Here is a 25,515-nt window from a genome sequence, read left to right as displayed (position 1 = left end):
CAAAGGAAGGGGGAGTTCTCTCTCTATATTCAAGGGAAAAAATGCAGCTGAGGAAGACAGTGAATTCTGAGTACTATCATGGTGGTGCTAACTGTGTGCACGCAGAAGTCCCACCAGCAATACAGAGCCAAAAGCAGTGATGGTTGTGAAGACATTTGTGACAGAGAGATGATGGACATTTTTTTCTAGCAATGCTATCATAGAGAAATGTTGGAGAAGAAACACTATTTCTTTGCCTTTTTAGCTCCCATGACTGTGAACCTATGAATTAAATCAATAAAATGCAATAACACTAGAAAAGGCACACAAATTTTATTAATATGTATATACACAGAAGTTCACAGAAAGAAAATGAAACTCTAAAATATGGTTAGATTCAGGGGGCTTATTTACTATCTTAATATAGGAAGGAGAGCTTGAACTTAAATGGATGATAAATTCTGGGGGGAGAGAGATTAGGAAATGAATGAGGGAGGGAGAAAGGAATGGATGCTGCAGACTACTTTAGCATGAATTTTCGTTTGATCTTGGTGTTGATTTCCTACCCTAAGGGATGACTCACTCTCTGTCCTTGAAATGGAGGAGAGGTTACCTTCCTCAAAGGAAAATCTTTGTCCAATTTTCAGGCAATTATAAGGAGAATAGAAAAAATTTTCTGTTGCTATTGATTCTTAATTGTTATTAGCTCAAAAATAATCCTTGTGACAAAATGGCAGAGTTTTGAGAAGCATATTCTGAGCTTCTTTGAGCGTCAAAGCAAAGGGCAGGAAAGATGACTTAGCTCTTCTAGCGGACCTGGGTTTGTTTCCCAACATCCACATGGAGGCCCACAATCATCTGCAACTCCAGATTCAGGATATCCGACACTTTTTCTGAATTTCGCAGGCATCAGGCATGTACATGGCATGCAGACATACATACAGGGCAAATACTCATGTGCATAAAACAAATATAAAAAAGTCCTTTTAAAAAGAATTAAAAGCAGGAAAGGTATAAAGAGGCAGAAAATGTGTGGGAGGAGGCAGGTCTTCTCTGTAAGCCCATATGAGGTAGCCCTTACTGCTTTCTGGGAGTCATGGTGGAAGGAGTAAAAGAAGTAAAAGTCCTTCAAGAGGAATTGACAGAAAAAGTCTACAAACATTGCCTACATATAGAACCACAAACTTGAAGGGCTGGTAGATATTTGGGTGTGAGTCATTATAGAAAGGGGATAATGCAAGATGAAGCCACAGAAGTCTAGTTTGACTTATTTGCATTTTCCTCAATGCAGGTAGACTGATATTTTGATTCACAGTGTCATTCTAAAAGAAAGGAAGCTGAGTGGAAGGGGTGTGAGATAATAGAGATCTGATGGAACTAGGTAGATCTTGCTAAATATGGTGTAAAAATGGTCTGCATCCAAAGCTGAATTCACTGAGGTTGTGGGTCAAGAGTTGTGAGTCCTGAGAGCAACCTGGGATATGACTTCACTGCCCTGCATGAAACAGACTAACTCCCTTATTACCCATCTTTAATCTTGTCCTTCCTACAGTCTCTCTGCCCGCTGTGCTATGATATGGACAAATAGCTCCCCTATGCAAGATGAAATGGCTTTGACCCCATTTCTTTCTGCAGATGCTATCTTCATTGTTTTTTTTCACTCCACTAGAAAGTTTCTCCAGTGAGTTCTCTTGAGCTTCTAGCCCTACTTCCTCACAGCGTCCTTCCACTTACCTCTGACAATCCCTTGCTCCAGTAACTTCAACTCTTCTCTTCTTCCATGTTATCACCATCATTACAGAGTTTCTGCCATGTCACTGAACATCTCAGCAGTGACTGACAATTTGCATTTCTCTCTTAAAATCCTCTCATATCCTGACTTCTGAATACCCGGTATTTCGCTAGCATTGAGGATTTGAGGGAATTTATTCTGGGTCAACACATAACAAAATCCTTACACTGATAACTAAAACAAGCTTTGCATAAAAGTGTTGTGAACAGCAGGTCAAAATTGAAGTCCTCTTGAAACCTAAGTAAGTGGTCCAAGAGGAAGTTAAACATCAATGGTTGCTCTAAATGCCTTTCCCACCTTGAATATCAATGGTCATCAATGCATATTCAATAGACACTAGACTAATTATTTTATATGTACTGATTACATTAAACCTTACTGCAAGATTTCAGGCAAAGGACAATGGTATCATTATCATCCCATTTTCTAATTGAGAATACTGACAAATATAGAAATCATAGAGCTAGCTTAAGAATCTAGGCAGCCTTACTGCTAAGTTGACACTGCTAGCTACTTGAGAGTAGTATAACAAGAATGCCAAGCTGACTGTGAAAACACTAGGCCCCACCCATCATCTTTTACCCAGTCAAATGACAATCTTGACTGGAGTGTCAATCATATGATTTTCCTGTCATAACCTTTTTAAATTAAAATTTTATTAATTTAAAAATCCAGAAACACAGTGACTCCATAAATAAGTACCATACCTGGGTACATGTCCTGTGAGAAAAGTGAAAGGGTAACACTGTTACGTTACTCAGACTTGTTTACATGGGCTAACTAGAAAATGGATAAAATGGTGCCTCTGGTCTTTGCTGTCCCAAGTGTTTATGATACAAATAAATACCAAAAAAAAGAACCATATCCATTCTTCCCTACTCACTACAGGCAGTTTGATCTCTCTCCGCATACCCTACACTCTACCCAACATCAAAACCCGGAGGGTTTCTACATCGAAATCCCCAGTTCCTGCTTCCCACAGCACTTTAGAAAGGTGTGTCGCTGCACCTGGAGGCAGGAGTCTATCTAGGGGAGCTCTTTAGGTGTTCCCTTGAGGCTAAGATTTCAGAGAACACCTGGGTGGGAAGGCTTTGGGGTGAATCATCGAGCAGGGGGAATCACCCCTTTCCTTCAGGATCTGGTTACAGATCTCCACACTCTGGAAATATGGTTCCCCCTCCCCTCCTCCCGAGAGGGAGGCAGCTGTGGATTGATACTTCTCCCATCACATTTTCAATGATGTTCTGCGGCTTTGTAGCCCAGGAAGCTTATGTCCCACTTATGAGGAGAATGTGTATGACCGGCTGGCAAGAAATTTGTCTCATGAAGCCCTGGCCCCAAAGCCTGGTGTCTTTTTTTGTGTGTGAAAACTGCCCCTTCTCTGCCAGGTTCCCATAAAGACCAGACCATTTGCACATTTTTTCTTATCATGTTCTCTTGCCTAGTGTGGGAAATGCAGGGTTTCTAGGTCCTCGTATTGCTTAGTACTCATTTGAGCTCATTCATGCTCCTGCAAGAGGACAGATCCAGAAGTCAGCCCTATGCTCCTTGTTAGGAATTATTTATAGTTTCTCCACAAAGAGGGTTTCTAAAGCCAAGCCTCAGAAAGCATAATTTATGCTATGGCATTCGGCTGCAAATAAACATTTCAGGAGCAGCCTTGTCAAAAATCCCAGATACAACTTATGCTTGTGGATAAGACAAGGCTAGTAGGAAGGTTTAGGAGAAAGGTCTGTGTCAGAATTCTCAGTTCCCTGAATGAACAGTAACTCTCTCTTGACAGAAGAACCAATGTTCAGAAGTTCACAAGGACTGAGTCTCTTGATAAAGTCAAATTTCAACTCCTGTAGTCAGAGAAATCAGAGAGCCCTTAAAAACAGCTTTTAGAATAATTCAAAGTAAAGTGTCTGTCTGGGTGACTATGGCCACAAGAAAATTAGCGAGCATTAGTTTATACGCTAGTTGAGTATTATAGCTGTGTAAACAACAAAAAAAAGATGGACTACTTTGTTTTTATCAGGTGTATTCTTCTACAGCTATGAATCTTCTACAGTTATGCGATGTTTGGTATGAACTTAGTTTCTGACAGTTTCACCAAGTTCTACCTTCCTAAGGGAGGTTCAGGTCAAGAAAGAGAAGTGGTATTATCCGACATAGTGAATTTGGCACTTCAAAGTGAACAAGACCCTTAACTGGCATTCTTCACCCTTAAAGTCTTGAGGGCAGTATTCTACATACATTTTGAATCTGTTTTCCTGGGTGCCAACAGCCCCAACAGTATTTAGGAGCCAGAAACAAGGGCAGCTTCATGTGCAGTCTGGGTGTCTTTTCGTACGTGCGTATATGAGATATGAGGATGATTTTTTTTCAGTATTGAAAGTAGAGCCCAAGGCTCCATGTGTTAGGTGTGTGCTCTACAACTGACTGACCTGTAGTTCCACCCACTGAATAAGTTCGTTTATTTAAAGAATGGAAGACACGTGAGCATTCGAAAGGCATTTCATACAAATGATTGCTCTATGTGACCCAACTTATACTGAGCAATTTTCTTCTCTTCCTTTCACGTGACTAACTTTCTACACAGAATCCCTAAAAGTGTTTTCTTTTAACCTTCAAATAAAAGTGATTCTCAGAGAAACTAAAGCTGCATCAGAATGCTCTATCCCTTCTCCCTCCAGAAACCATTAAAGACTCCTCTATTCTCTTTAGAGGAGATGTTTGAGGGCTGGCACACCACTGCACATAGAGGAACAAGGTATGTTGTGGCTGGCGTGGATAATTTGACTGCGTCTGACTTTGGGGTTTTAGAGCCCTGTTGACTTAAGCAAAGGAAGCCAGCAGTCCAGCTGCAGCTTGGGTTTCCTTAATTGATACTATCCAATCCTGACTGTTTTGTCTAACAGTGGCCCTTTTCAGGTCTCTCCAGGTACAAAACCTGGATCAAATCTTCCAGTTCTGTTCTGCACACCCGACTTGAACACATCTGGCTGAGCCGAGCTTCTCCTTCAGTGAAGATCTTCCACTGGTCTAAAAGGAAAACACAGAATGGTCAGGAGTGTATAAGATCAGAGCTGAAGTAATTAGGAATACAACCAATATGGTTCATTCTTTTCCACATCCTTGTAGACCCCTGAGGGTATTTAAAATATGAATGGCAGGTGGCTTCAGCACAGAAGCACCCACTCAAACACATAAATACTTTTCTGAAGGTGGAGACAGAAAACAGAACACGGAGTTTTTACTTCAATACATCACATTTGAAAGATTCTCCAAATGAGACACAATTGTTCTCCCACAAGTAAGTCTTACGTGCTTAGAAGTTTAGAAAACTTCCATTAAAGGAATTATTTGATTTTAAATGATGTGTTTGGGGAAATATATACACGTGAGTGCAGGTACCCACAGAGGTCGGCAGTATCAGGTCCTCCTGGAGCTGAAGTTCCAAGAAGTTGTGAACTACCCTGATGTGGGTACTGGGAACTGAACTCGAATCTTCTGGAAGAGTGGTATGCATTCTCAAGCACTGAACCAGTAATATTCACTCTCAACCACCGAACTCCATCACCAGGGTTTAGAATTTTTATACTGTATTCAACATTTGCAAAATATTCCACAGTCTGCTTGCTTGCTCTTCTTGCGGCTCACTTGGCACCAATTTAAAAAATACCCATCGACAGCAGTATATACCGCATCACTGGACCACAGCTTGCTCTCTTAGCGCCCCATGTAATCAAATTTGGGATACTTGATTGCTTATCATTATTTGCTCTATTCCTTGTTTCCTTTGTCTACAACTGCTCACATTAATTTTTCCGCATGCTGTCCTTATGCATCAATGGCACCCTGAAATGCCATCCTATGGCTCTTTATAGTGCTCCATTCTCACACTGGTTCACAGCCCTTTCCACTCTTAACTGGACTGAATCACTTCCATTGCCTATTGACTCCCAATAGCCCCTCACATTTCTCTTTATTCCTATGTTCATGACAGTGAAGTCTGGGGAGCTCTGGGCACAAGGTCAGGAAAATCCTTTTCACCCTAAACCTCCTTTGAACCCTTTTGGTTTCCCTACATACTGCCCTCCCCTTTAGACCTGATCTCCCTGCTTCTTTCTGCCTTAAATTCCTCATTTTCCTCTATTCTTTATGCCTCAGTATAAGGGTAGAAAAAAGGTGGGGGAAGGTAACGTTTACCAAAGCCTTATGGTGTGCCAGGCTATTGAGACACATTATGTGAAGGGGTTGGGCTTATTTCATTGTCCCCGTGTTACTCCACTGGATCATTTCACTACCCACTTCCTTCAGCCGTACAATGTTTGGGGCACATGATACCTAATTCCATTACTCGTCCCCAGTCCTAGCTAGTATGGGCACAGCATTGAAGTCCTCTAGAGCCTAGTACACTGTCTTGATACAAGATGAACTAAACTGTGTTCTGTGGTGAATTAGTAATTTCAAAAGTCATACCATTGATCCCTGGACCCTAGTCTCTGTCTCTTTTATTCCTGACTCTCTTGGAGGGATCCCCCAACTCCTGCATTCAGATTCTTATGCTGAATTCATTTACTTTCTATTATTCTTTCAAAAGACATAAAAAATACCTTACCAACACCATTTCTAGCTGGTTCTCAGGCATCCTGACCAAAGTACATTCCAAGCAGACATCCTTTTGCATCAGCATCTGCTTAGCCTTGAGCTCTTCATTGACAAATGGCATTACTATTCATCCAATATACAAAGTTATTAATCCTGGAGTCACTCTAGACTAAGCCCCTCCACACACACTTCTATCTGTTGACTTAGCCTTAGGAATGTCTCTCATGGTGTCCTAAACTCTTTTGTCTTGCAGACAGTATAGTGTGGGAACTTCCTAATTCAGATTCTCACCAGCTCTGCCAGTAATGGTGCACCGCACTCCTCACAGCAAGGCCCTCTTTCTAAAAGCCAGATGTGAATACACTGTTTACCTGCTTGCTTACCTCCGCTGTTGTGGTTTAGCCATAGTCTGGATTCATCAAGGTGAGTGCTTACTATAAGAAAGCCCAGATCGCTACACTGCTATTACAGTGCTGCTTGTATTGTGGAGCACCTCCCAATGTTGCTAGCTTTGCATGTGTATTTTTTCACTGGCTTCTTCTAAGCCTTCCGACTGCTTCATAGCAACCCTTTTCATCTTCATTGTGCCCTATGTGGCCTTGATGATCATTCCTCACCCCCACCCACATTTCTTGTTTGCTCCTGCCTGGATCTTCTCTTAGGCTGCACCCTCGCCCTGGACTGATTTCTTGACCTGTTGCCCAGTCACACCCTTTTCTTTTAAAAAGCGCCTCCTCCCCGAAGCCTTCCTCGACTAAGCCCACCTGGCTCTCAATTTATTGTTCTCTGCAGATTCCCCTGAGCGCTTAGGCATTTAACTCCTCACAGCTCTTCTCATTCATGGTGAAGGCCCATTCATGTTCTGTCTCGCCCATTAGAAATTCTCTGGGGATAGAATTCGGGTGCCTTTTATTCCATTAGAAGTGCTCCCCACCCAGCCCCACCCTGGTGCCCTGCAGTATCTAGTCCCTAAGCTCCATCTAGTGTGGAAAGTAGGAGAGTTGCAAGTCTGAGTAGATGCCTGGATGCTTTTAAAGAAACATGAGCACCTAGTGGTAGTTTAAAAAGAGTCAGAGCGCTCTGCTATAATGCAGGATTGATATGCAGTCCATATTCCTGTCCTCTTCTTCATCCCCAGAGGGCATAGCCATACAGATATGAAGACTTCACAATTATACCAGACTTGAAATCTTGGTACCCTTCCTTCAACTGCCTCGTGACTTGGGTTATCAGTTTCATAAGGGGCATTTAAGAAACCTTGACCTGAAATGGCTTGTATGTGGACTATGTATTCAGCTTGTATTCATTATGCCCGGGCTTTTCTAGTTTGTATTCAGACACCCTCCTTGTCCTTAGTCTTCCAAAAGAGAAAGAGCACATCCCCTAATGTTGAAACTGAGAGTCCTTTATGTTCACTGAGAATACAGAAGAACTTCAAGTGTGGCAATACTACATTTGAAAGCTAGAGGCTATTTCCAGCGAAGAGCGCTTACTTAAGGTGGTCCGAGTCACCAGCTTGAAATGATGGAGCTCCCCAAACATCCTCTTGGATATCTTCTCAATGTGGAAGTGCTGGAGAATGCCTAGGGCCAAGCGCAAAGTGGAACAGGTGATGAGACATTTTCTAGCTCTTCGTGGAACCATGTCCCCCTTTTCTGCCCAGGCTAAACATATAATCTCATTACTGGGGCTTAGAGGTATGGAGCTGGGCTGTGAAATGTACTTAACCAGGAACTTGGATGGCTCAAAGATTTTAATTGTCTCCATTTGTATTCTTGGCTCACTGGCTTCCCTTTAGCTTCTCCAGGGACTGGAGATAAGGGAGGTAGTACTTCTGACCATGGGCTCTCCTTAGAAAAGCGTTAAGTACTGGTTGGAGCTTCTGTAGCCAGAGGCAGTATTAGAAATTCTGCCTTTGGCCATAATTTTGATAGACTAATTCTTGCCAAACCACTAGGCTGCCCTCCTGGCTAAACAATGAAAACCAGTAGTCGGATTGCAGGCATATTATATGTGCAAATAGAGAGGCTACCCCTATTCCTTAATTCACACAGAAGTGCAACGTTTCCTTTGGGAAATAGTCAGAATTCTTGCAGTTTCTCTTAAAAACAAAACAAACAAGGGGGCTGGGGTTTTTATGCATTGGCCCACAGTTTCCACCTCGCCTAAACAGTTCTTATTAGAGGCAGGTAAATAACTGAATACTGTCAAGCAGTTAAGGGGCAACATGTTACCAACTCACTTAAACCAGAGGTCAACGAGGAAGAAAGGAGATGAAGGCTGGATTTTGCTGTGTCCAGGAAGCATAAACCCCGCTAAAAGCTTTATTGCATATAGAAGGTTGTTGATATATACTAGCAAACTGCAAGCTGTCCATGTACTTTAGTGGGGAGGGGTGAAGGATGTGTGGCTGGGTTCACTGCTTAAGAAACCAACATGCCAGTTCCTAGTCTGAGGTATGGAGTTAAAGACAGATAACTGACATGCTTAGATATAAAACCAAAATAAACATGGTTGAAAAGCATATCTGCAACCTAGCATATTTCCTAGCTGTGGGGGGGGGCATTCTTTGGTAAAAGTAAAATTGTTGGGGAAACGAAGTGAGAAAAGATACAGTAAACAACTATAGCAGAATGTCTGAAACTGTGATCCAAATATTACTTGCATTAGCATCACGAGGTTATGCCTTATTCATGAAATGCTTATAATGTCAAGGCCTACTGAATGCTCATCTCTGGGGTAGGACTAGCTAGCAGCACATTAGTACAGCTATGTGCATGATGCTGAAGCATATACATGTTTGAACACTGGTTATTATTGTTGCTATTTTGAGACAGGAACTCCCTGTGTAGCCCTATCTGGCTGAGAACTTACTGAGTGTGTATAGGCACTTGGGTACCACAGTACATATTTGAGGGTTAGAGGACAATTTACTAGGGATTGTGGGATTCAGTTCTCTGCTTCCACCATATGGGTCCCAGGGATTGAACTGAGATCATCAGGCTTGTCACCAAACTCCTTTACCTAGTGAGTCATCTCCTTGGCTCAAGCCCATAATCTTCTTAAAAGTAGGATGTTTAAAATTTATCATAATCCAGAGTACATGGTATAATTCCAGAGACATAGCTTCACACTGAAGGAAGGGATTTTCCTGTTTTTTGAGCTTTCTATTGGGAAGGGAGACTGCAGCTTATTGGTTTACAACATAGACCATAGATTTAGAACCATTTGGAGGATTTAAGGAAACATGCTGATTGGTTCACATGCCTGGCTCAGACCAACAAATTAGACTCTGGTGGTAGGGCTCAGGTGTTTGAAATAAAAATCAAACCAAACCAAAACAAAAGGCAAGATCTCAAGAGTTAATATTTGATCTTTATCATGGACTGTGGTAAATTTGCAAACATCATCTCTGTACTAGCAGCCTGCTGTTTCTCAGCAGAGGGATCGCTTTCGACCCAAGCACAGGAACCTGCTGATGCAAAATTAAGGTGAGTCGTCCCTTCTCTGTCTGACTTACAAATGCAAATTTAACGCTCTTTTGCTCACCCTTTCGAATGGTCCAAACGTGGACCTCTACCTGAGGTGGTCTCTCCGTCTCCAGTGCTATTTTTCTGGTAGTCTCTCCATCCTCCATGAACACCGACTCATAAACAGGCATGGTTTCTTCTCCACAAAAGTAACCTTTGCTGTCAAAGTTTTGGCTTGGAGGTTCTTCTGGAACCAGGAAGCAAGTAGAGTTTTGGCATATTTTTTTTTAAACTAGAAGTAAACTTCTGCATTTAGCCATCTCACTGTTCAGAACTGCTGGCACTAAGCAGACGCAGACAATCAACCGGAACATGATTTAGAGAGACACCGTTTCCAGACGTACCGTACTAGCAGCCACCAGAGCACCCAGACACATCTAAGCTCTCACGAGTCCACATGATCACAGAGTCATTGGCTCTGTAGGGCACACCCCAAACTGAACTAAGTCTCCCTACAACAGCCCCTGAGAAATGAACTTTGATGAAAACAAAGATGAGTATAGCCAGGTTAAATCTCTTAGGTACTTAAGGACACACTGACTTTTCCATACTAGGGCAGAATCATGTTCTGTTCAGCTCAATGGTGCTAAGAGAGGCCCAGGATATGGGCTGACAGAGGGCTTTGGTTAGCTTTTCTGACATCATTTCAGTCTACTTAGAAAACACTCATGACACTCATCTATGTGCATATACTTGCCCAATGGATCCATCCAAATTGGCTTGACATTTCTGAATGCTCTTTGATTTGTTTGTAAAAGGAATGATAATACCGGATCAACACCAGTGCCAAAATCTAGATGTCAGATTAGTCATGTGTATGCTATGCCAAACGAATGGTTGGGAGACACACACACACACACACACACAAATTGGTTAGATCCACTGTCTGTGGATCATTTACTATGTATAGCAGGCTGTTGGATTTCAGCTCCCAGGAATAAAGGTTCCAGCCCCATGATACTTGGCATTTCATACCACACTCCCTTTGCCCAGGCCCCATATCAAAAAATGAGTGAGTTGTTCCTTTGATAGCTTTATAATCAGCCCCCCCTTGAGGTGTGTATTCAAAGTATATAACTCAAAGAAAAAATACTGAAGAGAATCTTTACACAGCCTGAAAAAATGTTTGAGACTATGCAGAAGTAATCTACAAGAATATCTAAACCATGATGGACAAATCCACAGAGGGCTGAATGTTGTGGAATCTGTGCTTCATACTGACGAGAGTCACTGCTGTCCAATCAAACATATTGGACTGGACACTGTAATCAAATTGCTATTGTATGTCTATTTTGGACCTGATTATGTTTCCTCTCTACCTCTGCCTCCCACCATTTGGCTCTGCGAGGACAAAACCACCATTGTCTCTTGACAGTTCCAAGTTGGATCACTCATTTTGTGGATTATCCTAGAATCAAGCTTCTTTTCTCCCTTTGCCTTTCATTTTAGACATCTGATTACTTGGCAGGCCAGCCTTTTTTTTTTATGATGTTAGGCAATTAAGGGCTGTGTGCTCACAGTTTTCACATGAGAAGAAGGAGGTCATGAAGCGTACAGGGACTTCTATGAATTCAATTGTCACCTCTACAAGGAGAGCTGAGTTTCTCACTAACCTAATGTTGGCTCTGAATGTAACTGACATATGAAACCCAACCGTTGATAGCACTAGAAGTACCTGTCATAGGCTCATAGTTCTCCCAGCATCCTAAAGAGTCATTCAGAAGCTCCTAAGTCATCTTAAGATCTGGACTTACACAACTGAAGAAATCCACAAACAAAACCCCATTAGTGACTCAGCCCTAGTTGAAACTGAAAGACACTAAAAAAAATTGTCCTTAAAAGGGTGTGCTCACTACCATCTTTCATGTTCCATCTCAAGGCACTTCACTGCCATGCCCACCTAGTCCCATTTCCTTTCGGGGACCCATGCCACAAGGGAAATCATTTGGGGCCATGTCCACTCCCCATAAGAAACTTATCCTGTGACCTCTAGAACTAAGAAACTTAGACACCATTACTGTGGGAGGTGGTGATGACAGATAAAGATGTGTTATCTCATCACAGGAAGTTTTTAAAAGTCATAACAGGGGTATTTAATGACCAAATCCAAAAGAAGTGTGTAAGGAATTCCAGGTATTAGGGAAGTATCGGGGTATGAGAGATGAGTTGGGGAATCTGTAGATCTGTGTCTTAGCTAATTCCTTGGTGGGTGATGACATGTAAAGTAAGTTTGGCCTCTAGCAGAGCAATGAGCAGAGAAACGGGGAATCTGCATCCTTTATCTCAGCCTGCGTTTGTTATTGATGGAGCCTGCTCTTATTTGTTGTGATGAAACTTTTGGCTTGGTCAAAATAATTAATATTACTGTTCTATTGTCTTCCTTTGCTTTGTCCATTTTCCTCTAGGCTATGCACCATTATTTTAAGAGGCCACTGATGGTCTGACATTCCTATCTGTGGACCCTTTCAAGTCATCCAGGAGTCTATTCAAACATCGCATTTCACTGGCTACTGCTTTGAAAGTGTTTCATACACTGTTCACCATCTCTTGATCATGCTCTTTTTGCTGTCACAGTCTCCATCACATGCTAAAATTAAATTCTTAATTTGAATTCACTGTACTTTGTCTTCACTACAATGCAAGCACCAGGCAGTAGCCTTTGGCCATCTTGTTTATCTCTCGTTCTTCTGTGCCAGTGTTTTCATAAAGTAGGTACTTAACATTCATCTTTAGGTTGATTGCAGGACACACTTACTGCTGTGCAGGTGCTGAATATATGGAGCAGGACCCCCTGGGTCATGCAGACAGTGACTCTCGGGCAATATAACCCCTAAGAGTGATTTAAAATGCACACACCCAGGTCTGGCTCAGAGAGAGAAAAGTACATAGAATGAGATTGGAATGGTTTCTTTCCATGATGCCCAATGGATATACTATCTCAGCATATCTGATCAGGATGGAAAACAGTAAAAATAGCTCCTCCGGGGAAACTGGTTCAGTCAGTCAGATTCTTCAATATATTGACAATTGGGATTCTGGAGGATGGTTTTAAAAACAACAATTTTTATTATGTTTTCAAATGATGAAAGTAATACATGTTTACTACTTAAAATTTAGAAAACACAAGTGAAAGCAGAAAATGGGAATATTTGGTAAGTCAGCTATCCAAAGATGATCTCTATAAACATTCTGTCATAGTCCCTTCCAGGCTTTCAAATATTTAAGCACACACAAACTTTCTCTTAACACAAGAAATTAAGTACGACACACATATTTTGGCAGCTTGCTCTTTTAAGTTAATATTTAAATGTTAGCAGTCTTGGTCTACGATGGTTTTAATGGCTACATAATATTCCACAGTGCAGCTATACCATAATTTAGCCATCCCTTATTAGTGAGTGGTCTGATTGTTGTCAATTTTTCACCATTACAAATAACACTGCACCAAAAAAGGCCTAGCTTCTATACTTTTATGTGTCTCCATTTACTTTCTCAGGGTAAGCCCACAGGTGGAGTTGCTTATCTGGATGCTCACAAAACACCGTCAACCTGAGAAGGAAATTCTTCTTAAAGGCAAAAAATTCTCTGTATCCCATTTTCTCCTTTTATTTGAAATCACTGGTGTGAGAAAATCCTAAGCACAGTGTGAAATGAGATTCTGTCTGAAAATCAAATCAAATCAGAAAACCTGATCTTCAGTATTTAGGTAACTATTAATTTTTGCCTAAGATTATCTTGTATTACTGGGAAAGTGTAAATGTTAGACCTTTAGCCAAAAAGAAACACGTGTTGGGAGATTGCAACTGACATTAAGATTTGTGGATCAAATGAGACCCCAGCTTTGGAAGGGACTGTAAGTCACCATGTTTGGGTGGCCCTTATGTCTACATCCTTCTAGAACATGCTCCCTGCCTACCCCTAATAGTATTTCCTCCTGCACTTTAGTGTTCTGATGTCTACTCTTGGGTAGCTCTTGTCCTTTGTATCCACATCCTGTCTCTTTCACCATGGAAGATGAAGGGCATTATAGTTATCTTAAATTATTACTTCTTAAGCTTCAGTAGAATCACTTGAGAATCTTAACTGCAGAGTTGGTCTCGGCAGGCGGAGGCCTGGGAGTCAGCATTTATAATTAGCTCCTAGGTGCTGCTGGTAAGCAATCACATTTTAAAGGACAATACTATGAACCACTGTGAGCATGCATCAAATATTCTCAAACGTTTTTGCATATCAAAGGAGTCTGAGGCACTTATGAGTCCTAAGCCCAGGCCACAATCAAATCAATTAAATCATTATCTCTGGATATGGGACACAGGTACTTTTGGGAACGCACTGGGGATTCCATTGTGCAGACAATTTCAGGAATCACAGACTCATTTAAAGATTCTCCTATACTTACACTGAATGCATGTTTCCCTGCAAGGCAGGAGCAACTATTCAATGGAAGGGATAAATGTTGTATCCATCTCCATTTAAAAATGTGTTTTTATTTCCACTTGTGTTTACATTTTTTCAGAAGGCCTAAGAAATGAAGAATTAATGTACCTGGGTATGGCTAATTCATTCATAGTGAAATACTGGGTTTGGAGGGTGGTGGTGATGGCTGTAGGAAGTCACTTACTGTAACCATATAATTTTGAATAAAAAGAAATAGAGGCTCAAAAAGTTGAAGGGGCTTGCTGTAGATCATACATGAAAACTGAAGCAGACCAAAGTTACAATGACAACATTATAGATGAGATATATTTTTTGATCTAGTTCATGTCTTAAAAATTGTCATTTGAACAATCTGCCATTTCAAAAATGATCAGCACCGTTTTCAAGTAGAAAAGACAGTGGGCTGGAAGTAACCTGGTTTGAAGGCCTTGACTGTATTATCCATTAGTTTCATGACTCTGAGAAAGCCAGTTTCTACACTTCACTGTTCTTGTCTTTAAAAGAGAAATAATATAATTATAGGATTTTAGTGTTGGAAGGTAGTGAAGGAGAGACAGAATTGGATAATAGATGCTAAAACACTATTAGAATGAATTATTTCTATTTTTCTATAGCACAGTAGGGTTACCATAGTGAAACCAACTATGAGAAATTTCAAAGTGACTAGAAGAATCTGGGATAAACATGAGAGGACATGGGATGATAATTACCCTGATTTGGTACTCATACCTTGTAATATATGTCTTGAACTATCCTTCTGTACCCCACAAATATACACAGACACTATGTCTCAAAAATTAAAACATAAAATGCAAATAAAAATACAAAAATGCTTTAATTTTTCACACGGGGCTGATGAGGCCCAGATATATATGGATCCAGTATATTTACAAAGTCATACATATAATGACCTTAGATTTGAGCCAGAACCCAATCTCCCTGCACTGTAACTCACGCATCTCTCATCTGGAAAGAGTACTGGATTATGGCTAGAAGTGAATTAGTGATTTAAAAAATGAAGGTGTGGCTGTTTTCCTAAAACCGTGCTAACTTAGGAAAGCAAGAACAAGGTAAGTAATTTGGCACGTGTGTGAAGTTGTAGACACAAGAAACTCCCCAGAATAGGTCCAAGTAGTTAACTCCTTCAAAGCAACCATCACTCTCTCAGAAGAGGAAAGAATGAAATTCATTCTTGCTAGAACTATTATCGTAAGACTTATAGGACAGGCCATTTGTGTTTCTGATGCACAAAGAAAATTGAATAGGACTCTGTGTGGATCTCATTCAACCAAAGGCAGGGCCTCCAGCCAACGCACCTTTTGCCTTTTTACCTGGACACACCTTGCAGCACTTTCCATCTATTTTTTGAGGATACTTGCAGGGGTACCGATTGGGGCAGTGGATTTTCTTACATTCTTGCTTGGTGACATTGCAAGTGCAGAGCACACATTCCACAATGCCAAAGGCCCGTAGATTTGGGTGCCAGGACTCTCCATGAGAATAGGTCTTTCCATTGGAAACACACACTGAAAGAGAACACAGAGGCAGAGTGAAGACGGATTACTAGGCCCCATGAATTCTTTAAAATAGCAAACATCCTTTGTTCTGTCATGGCAAGGACACGCATTTGCAGAGGCTGTCTTTGCTGAAGGCTGTCACTGTTTAAGGTATCACTGTTTCAGTGATAACAACCTTCAACAGTTATCCACATGCCTTAGCAACAGCCTTGGGATTCTAACAAAGAGTCTGAGAAAGAGTGGGCAATCTGCAAACAGTTTTTCAGTTGGGTGATGAGTGGATTCATGAAAGTGGGGCTCTATTTGTCTTGAACATCTGATGATCTCTAGGGGAGTGTAGTACTTTCAGTATCTTAAGTGGCACAGCGTGGTCTAAGTAGTTATCCTTCTGGGTATAACAATTTTCAAAAGAGATTTGTTATCTAGGAGAGTTAGATGTAAAACTAATTCTCTTTCCAAAGGACCAGTTTCATCTATGTTCTGAATCACATCCATTCAGAATAGCAAATGTTACAAGAGTCTGACCTACCGATATAGATAGAGAGCCATTGCCTCTATGTTTTCTGAGAATTCTCGAAAGAGCTTATATTGGGACTGCAGGTAGAGGAAACCTGCGAAGGAAAAGGGATACAGAACATCCTTCCAGATATGTCAACCTTAAGCTAATTAGGCTACTACTCTACAGCATGGAGTTAGGTTAGAGGTAGTGCTGTGGATGGAGAGGCCTAAGAGGAATGTTCTCCATTTCTGAAAGGCTAAGATTGTGGATATTTCAAGCCATAAATGGGCCTGGGTGTGGCTTTCATGATTTCTACCACTTCATCATACCCAAGAAGACCTGTCGGCATCTTAATCAATGTTATCTCTAGGGTAGGGTGTATCTCTTTGGGCAGGGCTTGGGGGAGACATATTCCCACTTGGGGCGTTTCTAGGAATTGACTGATTTGGCTGCAGCACAGACTCGGGATGAATCATTAGGCTATTTCTTTCTCATCAAGTCCACCGGGTCACATTAAAGAATATGAAAGATGTTGGCTGTCTTTTATTGTCTTTTGCAAGAACTGCTTGAGTACTGGGCCCTCTAACAGGTCAGTCTGTGTAAAGATTTCCAAGAAACTAACCTGGAGAAGATCCCAGTGCACAGAGAGTTTCAGTAGATACCTAAAGCGTGAGGCTTGGGGGCTATGAACAGAACCACAGAAATCAGGCAGAATGTGTTTCTCTTTTGCCTACCCTTTCTCTCTTCCCAACACAGTAACACTGTTTTTCTAGACTGTTTGAACAAGTGGGTACAGAGTTGGCTTCAAGAACATTTTGACAGGATTCACGTTTAAAATGTAGGGTGTCTTGTTGCTTTTCTTCTGTGATTTTTAACAAAGATATGAGTGTATATACCAGAGGGGACCCTGTCACTATGAAGAGAACTTGGGAGAAGGGTGATTCATACTCAGGGAAAACAAGGCAAAGCTAAGCTTCGTCTTCCTTCTGAACATTTGGACTATGGGTACAGTCCAGACTAAGCAGTGGAATAAAATGTAGCTTTTAGAAGGGAAGACAGCCTCCTCCCACCAACAAAATTCCAAAAGATGATTTTGAATCATCCAGCTGGGGTTTGGGCATTAAGGTGAAGACAAGAGATTCTTCAGTGAACTCTAAAAGAAAGGTCAAAAGAGAAGGGATGTATCCAGATAAACATGGCAGATGAAGAACTATGAAGTAGCCAAGTATTTTCTAAGGCACTGAGGCAGCAGTGGGATGAGCCTCTGCTGTGAAAAATGAACAGTTCTCAGGGAAATTATGGTATTAGGGCTTTTGAAGTCTATTTTTGTCCTCAATCATTTTTTAGGGCTTTGTAATTCTTCCACAGCAAATGGAATCTATTGGGGGTAATTTAGGACTGAGAAATCCAACTGTATCTTTACCTAACTCTTCTTTCTTGAAGTTGTATCAGAAAGCTTGGGAACTTAAAAGCCATAAATTTCAAATCAAACGCAGATCAATAATACATATTTCTAACGATTTTAATAAGCATAGTTTTATTAAATTGCATTTAGAGTTTTCTCTTGAGCCTGTAGATTTTTAAAAGTGATGTTTTTATGTATAATCTGAAATTTACATGTAATTAGTAACAGATGTGATGAACTAGCTTTGGCTTGACCAGCTCTGTGGAGATTTATCCTAGGAGTTCTTTGTAATGGGGATTGTTTTTCACCAGTGTTATTCATTCATTTGGTTTAATAATTTACTTTTATCCTGTTCAAAGAATTGCCTTTTGATTTATTTTCTCTCTAAAGGAAACAAAACATGCTTGTGGTTATATAAAAAGAAACCAGTTGAGCTTTTATTCCAAAGAACTGATTGACAGGATACCCAACAAACGAAGCACCAGTCAATATTGTGCTTTTCTCCTCCTTCCATCTCTGCTACTGGAGTTGGAGCAGTGGAGACCAGAGAAGAGAAAACTGGACCAATGAACGTATACGGCTGCTTATGCCACCAGACTCATGGTGGACTGTACTACCTGCTCAGTGGTTCTGGTTCTCAGCCAGGTGATGTCTGGATCTGTTGATGGCTCACACAAATGGAAGGATGATCTCCTCATTTACTACATACTGAATCCAAATCTCTAAGATTGGAGTCAGGAATATTTAACAAGAGTCCCAGGAGAAAGCCTTTTTTAATACTTACCTACTGAGAAGATCTTTAGAAGTGTTTAACACCAAATACCTTTGAATGTTGGGTGCCCTGCTTATTAAAGATAAGTGGATTTTCCCAAATGACCTCCAACTCCTACAGGTAACAGAGAAAGTGCTGAGGTTGCTTCCTAAGCACAAAGGGTACCTGTGTATACTTTTCTGGGTGCAATTGTGGAAAGTCCTACAAGTCTTCTCTAGTCACTTGTTCATAGCCCCTTTGAAGACTTCACATTCAGTGGCCTACATGTGAGTATTCACAATTTCTGGGAAAAAGGGTCCTCTCTCAGGTTCGGTCTCTAAAGATCAGGCATGCTGAGGATGATGGCCTTTACCTTGTCCATGTTTGTGCTTGTTATTGATGACAATCTGCACGATGGTCCCTGATGCTTGCTGGGAATCCATAAGAGTTCCCCGGTGACTTCTTCCCCCAGGAAAGCGAGGAGAACCTCCAGCTTGTCTGCTTGGTGAAGGATCATAGGGAGAACGGAGATAAGAATGTCTCTGTAAATAACAAGAAAAAAAATCAGTCCAAAACAAATATCGACAATAAGAAGGCAGGACTTGAGTTATATACATCTGCAGCTTTTTAGTGACGAACTCCATTCTTAACTGTATGACTTCCTAAATCAACAAAGGTAAGGCTGTGATGGCAAGAAAGCAGCACTGGCAATTTGCTGAGCTTTCACTCTCTCCTTGTAGACTCGACTAGATTTGCAGAGAAACTCGCAAGGCAGAAAACAGCACCAAAGGCTAAAGCGCCTTCTTGCTAAGAGACGCATATTTCCCAGTTTAAGAGTTAGTCTGCAACATAAGGCAAAAGGTAACAGGTCATAGGAAAAGTCCAAAGCGGTGTTTGAATTACGAGGAGAGCTGCTTGTTTGGGGGGGGGGGATTGTGACCTGGGTCATGAACAGTGGGTAGACTTTTTTCTTTTTAATAGGCAGTTTGTGGGGAATATTCCAGGCAGAAGTTTCCAAATTGAGAAGGTGTAGCAGAGAACATAGAGTCCTTAAAAGGGAAGAGTTGAAGGATAACATTCCAAAAGGGGGTTGGAGCCAGATCATGGAGGACTTTAAATGACAAGCTAAGGGGTAAGTACTTTATTTGGTAAATGATAGAGGTGGGAGTATGGAAGCCTTTGAGGGATTTTTTTTTTTTAGAGAAGTGGCTTAATCAAGAGTTTGTTTCAAAGCACTAAACCCTGTTAATGTGTTAGTGAATTGGAGAAGAGGAAAAGGTGGAGGACAGGCAGGGTCCAGAGAATGTATACTGAGAGTGTAAACACAGGCCGTGAAAGAAGACCACACAGCAGAGCACCTCACTGATGCACGACAGTGGCGTGATGCAAGTTCTACCGAGTCGAAGGCTTGTTTTGTTCACTGCTTTATCTTCAGTGCCTAGACCAATGTGCAATACCTATACTGTACTCACCCCTAACTGTTGAGTGAAATAAAGTAGTTTCCCACTTTTATGGTGCTAACAAAGAAACCAGCGTTGTTTCCTCAAGAGATTGGGGCAATGACAAGCTCAACTCTTCTTCTCCTTCCCTGAAGCTGAGGTAGAGTGCAGGTAGAAAGGGATGGCGTGAATAAGAATGAAACCTTAGGGATTAGAGCATTAACATGCACTGATTTAGGGACACTGGTTACGGGTAAAGAAGGGAAAGCCCAAGGAAAGATTTCACAGGCAGTTAAAAAGGAAGATCTTTAATCTCACTGATGGAGATAACAGACAGACTGAGATAGGGTATCCTTGATGCAACTTACCATAAGACAAATTTATATTGCTATGTGTCATAAGCACATCTTTTGAAAAAAAAATGCTTTGGGAGAAGGGGAAAGTGAACAGAAACTGGAATAAAAGAACTTTTTTTGACTTCTGACATAAAACATTATTCTCTGTATCTAAGAGCACCACTCTGGCACATGGCCATAACAATTCATAAAAACAAGAATTTGCTCCAATTTGTTATCATGCACATGGATGGGATTCCCAGGACAAATACTTCTCATTCCCATAATGGTCAATATGTCTCTTTCTGAAATAATTGGTCGCATTCCACAAAGGCCATTACAGGCTGTTCTTTCCTGCCTGTTGTTGGACAACACTTTGCCAAAGCAACACGGAAAAGAAAGTGCCTGGTGGGTGTCCTGCTGCTGCTGAAAGAAAGGTGTTCAACTGCAATACAATTAAAGAGGGTCAGTGACCTTGGAAAAGTTGCAACTACATTATGTTCTCTGATTCACAATGGGGAGCACAAAATGCAAAACTCTGCTGTAGCACTGAGGGGGTCTTATGGGCAGTGGTTTCAAACCAAGAACAAAAACAGAAGCATCAGAGATTTTGAGCAGAGGATCTTTTGTAGACTGCTTGGCCCCACTCATTCTTCTTAAGTCTGATATGTCCCCACTGTCTTGTCTGTTTGAATACTTGGCCCTTGGCTGGTGCTATAGGCTATGGAACCTTTGAGATGTGAAATCTATCTGGTCGAGATGGGTCACTGGACGTGGACCTCTGAGACTTACCCACGCCCCCGCCCCCGTTCCAGTCTGGTTCTCTACATCTTGGTCCAGCCACATCATGTGAGGAGCTCCAATGATTGCTCCTGAGACTAAAATTCATCCATTCCTGCCACTGTGCCTCCTCTGCCACAATGGACTAATACCTCCTGAAACTGTGTGTCAAATAATCTTTCTTCCTAAGTAGCTTCTGTCAGCTCTTTGTCACAGCGTAAAGAGTAGACACTAATACATCATGTCAGATTTTGGCTTTGCAGGTAGAGAAGCTGAGAACAGAGAGGAAAGGGAACATATTCATTTGAGGCAGGAACTGATGAGGCCATGGAGGGGAGCTGCTTACTGGCTTCCTCCTCATGACTTACTCAGCCTGCTTTCTCAAAGAACCCAGGACCACCAGGCCAGGAAATGTACCACCCACAATGGGGCTTCCCCTCCTTGGACCACTAATTAAGAAAATGCCCTATGGGCTTGCCTATAGCCCAGTGATAAATGATCAATCCACCTTAGAACAAAAAAAAGATATTTATAATAAAGTGGAACCATCTGGCCATCGTCTACCAGTCCCAAACGTTCGCTCTTCTTGCTACAATCCTTGATTAAGTCATCCCTTATGGACGTTAGGAGGAATAATGAGGCTGAAAGGCAAGATATGGGGCTTCTGAGGAGCATAAATGGAAGAAAAGAAGGAAAGCAAATGGATACCATTCACCAGCAAGCCTAGTGAAGTGGTTTTGGAGTTTACTGCGGAAGCTTAACAGCAGAACGTGACTGGAGCTGACGGTCTGAATGACATCTTAGCTGACAGCAACTAATGCAATTGTTCTCAAATTCTTACATAAACAAAAAAACCGGGTTGAAGGAAAGAGGCATCTCCCAACACGGAAAACTGAGACTGCTACCATGCCTTGTTAGGATCTTTATATAATCTCACTCTAGATTAGACAGAGTGGAAAGGGAAAAGTCTTTCTTTAATTGTGGGAATTCAATCTCTCTGGTGGAGTAAACGTTGCTTTTGTTAGATGCCCAAAGTGTTGCTTTCCACCTTGTCCACAATTCTACACTAGTTCCAAAGGAGCAGTGTTAAGAAAGCAATACTGTCAAGTAGAAAAGCAAACGGGCACTATGTACTACCACTGCTGAAGCTTTGGTATGGTGTTGGCAAAATGGAGTGTGCAAGTCAAAACTAGTCACCGTGATGACAGTGAATGCCAGCCCAAGTGACACGATGATGTTTGCATCTGTCATTCAATAGCAAAGTCTGTTAACTCTGTCATCATGCCCTCTCTATTTATGAAAACAGCTGCTCTATAATTACCCACTCTCCTGATTTATTTACAGTTTGTAAGGTCTGATAAAATCACCTAATTTTATTTATTATTAAACTAACATGGAAAAACATGAAATAGCACAGAAGATTAAGTAAGGAGGGCAAAGTCTACTTTTCCTCATGTTTACTTCTGTCCGTCTCTTACTATTCTTATCATGCTGACATATGACTTTTAAGATAGTTTTTATTTATACATTTGTAAAAGCACATATACATTTTATATTTGTTTTATTATATTTTGAGTTTTTCTGTTTTGCTACATTTAGTACAATTTTACTTTTAAAAATTACTTTATTTGTTCTGTGTGTGTGTGTGTGTGTGTGTGTGTGTGTGTGTGTGTGTGTGTGTTTGAGAGAGAGAGAGAGAGAGAGAGAGAGAGAGAGAGAGAACATGTGCAGCGGTATGGATGCTTGTGTGTGAAGGTCAGAGGAAATCTTGAGTTGGTCCTCTCCATTCACCATGTGGGTCCTTGATATAGAACCCAAGCTTGATGGCCAAGTGCCCACTGAGCCATCTTGTCAACCATGTTATATTCTTATTAATAACTTTCACAGTATTCTAATGATTGGGTATATATAGCCAAGCCTATATTTATACATATTTATGTTAATTTGTTAAACATATATGAAAACAATGCTACAGTGACATTTCAAAAATAGTTCAGCAGGTACATTGAACACCTGTTTGTGTGTGATGACAAGCACCTTGGAACTTGTAAACACTTTTATAAGTCCCTTGATGTGACCTGGAACTTGCTCTGTAGAGGAGGCTGGCCTTGAACTCACAGAGATCCACCTGCCTCTGCCTTCTGAGTGCTGGAATTAAAGGTGTGGGCCACTGTCACCCGGCTTTCTTTTCAAATTTTTAGAAGTTTGAAGAATATCTCTTCTTAGGCGTTCATTCTTAGAGATGTTCTGTTTTGTTAATTGATTAAATGCACACACCCACACATACACATATTCCTACTTGTCAGGCTTTTTCTAAGATTTGTGCTAACAACAGAAATAAGGGTAATGGTAGGAGACTCTGGCCCACAATCTTTGTTTTTCTTTCAACTGTTTGACCAAGAACCCTCAGGTTTATAAGGAATCTGACCAAAAGGATGAAGTGGACTATATTAAAATCTCATAGAAATCATCCACTCTTGAGAATATGGGTGGTGACTGTCTTCCTTAGAGAGAACATACAGAATTGTCAGTCATCTGAAGAGAGCATCTACTTCTGATCTAGACAAAATCCTATGGATGCTCTTTGTTCATGTTCTTGCCCTAATTACAGATGATAAATGTTTAGAGGTCAATGAAGACATCATTTAATATTTTTTTGAGGAAGGAGAAGAAAGTGATGTTAGAAATGGGTCCATTTTTTGGATTTGATGGAGACTTTTTTCCATGGGGGAAAAAGCTTGGCTTGCTTCTGTAGAGTGTGGAAATATTGGAGCTCTTCACACTTACTGCTTCTCTGTTGGCAGGTTGCCGGAAGATATCACCATCAGAATGTTCCCACGACAATTCTCCATCCCCTGTTTATTAAAAAGAAATAAGAAAGAATCAAACATACATATAAGGGAAAACTATCACCCTTTTGACCCAGCCACATTTTTGAAATTATGTTTCTAAAGTTCTCAAGGCATTTTAGCTCTTGTGGCTACCCTTCAAGAAACAGCACTGAACGGTTTCTCTGGGTGGGTCTCATGATTTAAAACAACTCAAAGTAAAGTTATCATTTTTTAAAATAGATCAACTGGTAACATTATCCAGAATTTGGAGTATAAAAGGGAAAATAATTGATTTTCTCCTTAATATAGCCATCATCATCACTTTCATTTATTTTATTAGTGACAGTTAAGTATTTTACAGATCATATTTAACATGTGTTTATACTACTCTTAAACAATGAATTTTGAAGTTTTCATTGGTCAAGTCTTAAGTTAGCCATTATGTCTATGAGAAGTCATGAACTGATATAAAAGTAAAAGTTAAACTTGCCATGATTATAGTATTTATGCAAGAAATATCCAAGATGCTGTCTTTTTATTTTTCTTTTATTGTTTTATAAATTCACCTAAGTTTTCTATTTTCAATGATTGGTTCCACTCCTCCTTTCCCCTCTAATTTTTCTCATGTCCCTCCTAATTCACTCTCAAATTCACAAACTCTTCTTTAGTTATTATTATACACACACACAGGTATATAGACAGGGAAAAATCTAAAATTCATATGGAAGCCAAAGCAACCTTAAATAAAAAGAATAATGCTTAAGGGGATTACCATGACACAATTCAACTTATATTACAGAACTATAATAATAAAACAGCACAGTACCTTAATTTTCAAAAGTCTTTAATTTTGATCGGACACATCTTTCTCTAGATCAGTAGTTTCCAAGTTGTGGGTCTTCACCCCTTTGGGGGTTGAATAACTCCTTCACAAAAGTTGCTTACGACCATTAAATATTTGCATTATTATTCATAACAGTAGCAAAGTTACAGTTATGAAGTAGCAACAAAAATCATTTTGTGGTTGGGAGCCATCACAAGATGAACTGTTTTAAAAGTTGCAGCATTAGGCAGGTTGGGAACCACTGCTCTAGGTCTATATGATCCATTATTTGGACAGTAAAACACCTATTACTGAAGTCTTCCAGAACAGCTGCTGAGGCGGAAGTAGGCCTGAGTCAGAGACCTCTGGGGACCAGGCATAAGTCAGCAACTTCTGAGGTAGTAGGCCTGAGCCAGCAACCTCTGCCAGAGCAGGCCTGAACCAGCAATCTCTACCAGAACAGGCCTGAGGCAGCAACCCCCACAGGATCAGGTACAAGGGAGCAACCACTGAGTGAGCAGGCTCAAACCAGAGACCTCTGTGGGTCCAGGCACAATTCAGGGTCCTCCAAGGAAGCAGGACTGTGCTAGAGAATTCTGCAGGACAGAGCCCATCAGGGACCTCTGCAGGAGCAGGCCCAGGTCAGGACATCTACAGAAACAGGCCAGAGCCAGCCACCTCCACCAGAGCAGGCCTGAGCCAGCAACATCCACTGGAGCAGGCCCAAGTCAGCGACCTCCACTGCAGCAGGCCTGAGCCAGTGACCTCTACCAGAGCAGGTCCAAGGCAATGACCTCAGTA

The 25,515-nt window shown here is 41.0% G+C and overlaps 1 protein-coding gene across 4 annotated transcripts in view; it reads right to left on the bottom strand.

The window, feature by feature from the left end:
* Positions 1-297: 297 nt before the first annotated feature.
* Chrdl1 (chordin like 1) overlaps positions 298-25,515 on the bottom strand; it is a 112,758-nt gene continuing 87,540 nt past the window's right edge. For 2 of the 4 annotated variants that reach the window (XM_075957476.1, XM_075957477.1), the window contains exons 7-12: positions 23,848-23,915; positions 18,880-19,048; positions 15,666-15,860; positions 9,917-10,084; positions 7,861-7,950; positions 4,544-4,798 (exon numbers count right to left, since the gene is read on the bottom strand). In XM_075957476.1, the coding sequence (XP_075813591.1) occupies positions 4,668-4,798; positions 7,861-7,950; positions 9,917-10,084; positions 15,666-15,860; positions 18,880-19,048; positions 23,848-23,915 (821 nt within the window). In that variant the 3' untranslated portion in view covers positions 4,544-4,667. Of the gene's footprint in view, positions 4,799-7,860; positions 7,951-9,916; positions 10,085-15,650; positions 15,861-18,879; positions 19,049-23,847; positions 23,916-25,515 lie in introns of all 4 variants that reach the window. The other 2 variants (XM_075957475.1, XM_075957478.1) reach the window with 2 other exon arrangements.

This window comes from Microtus pennsylvanicus, chromosome X (genome assembly GCF_037038515.1).
Source record: "Microtus pennsylvanicus isolate mMicPen1 chromosome X, mMicPen1.hap1, whole genome shotgun sequence".
Taxonomy (NCBI): Eukaryota; Metazoa; Chordata; class Mammalia; order Rodentia; family Cricetidae; genus Microtus; species Microtus pennsylvanicus.
This window is presented reverse-complemented; position numbering and strand designations above follow the sequence as displayed.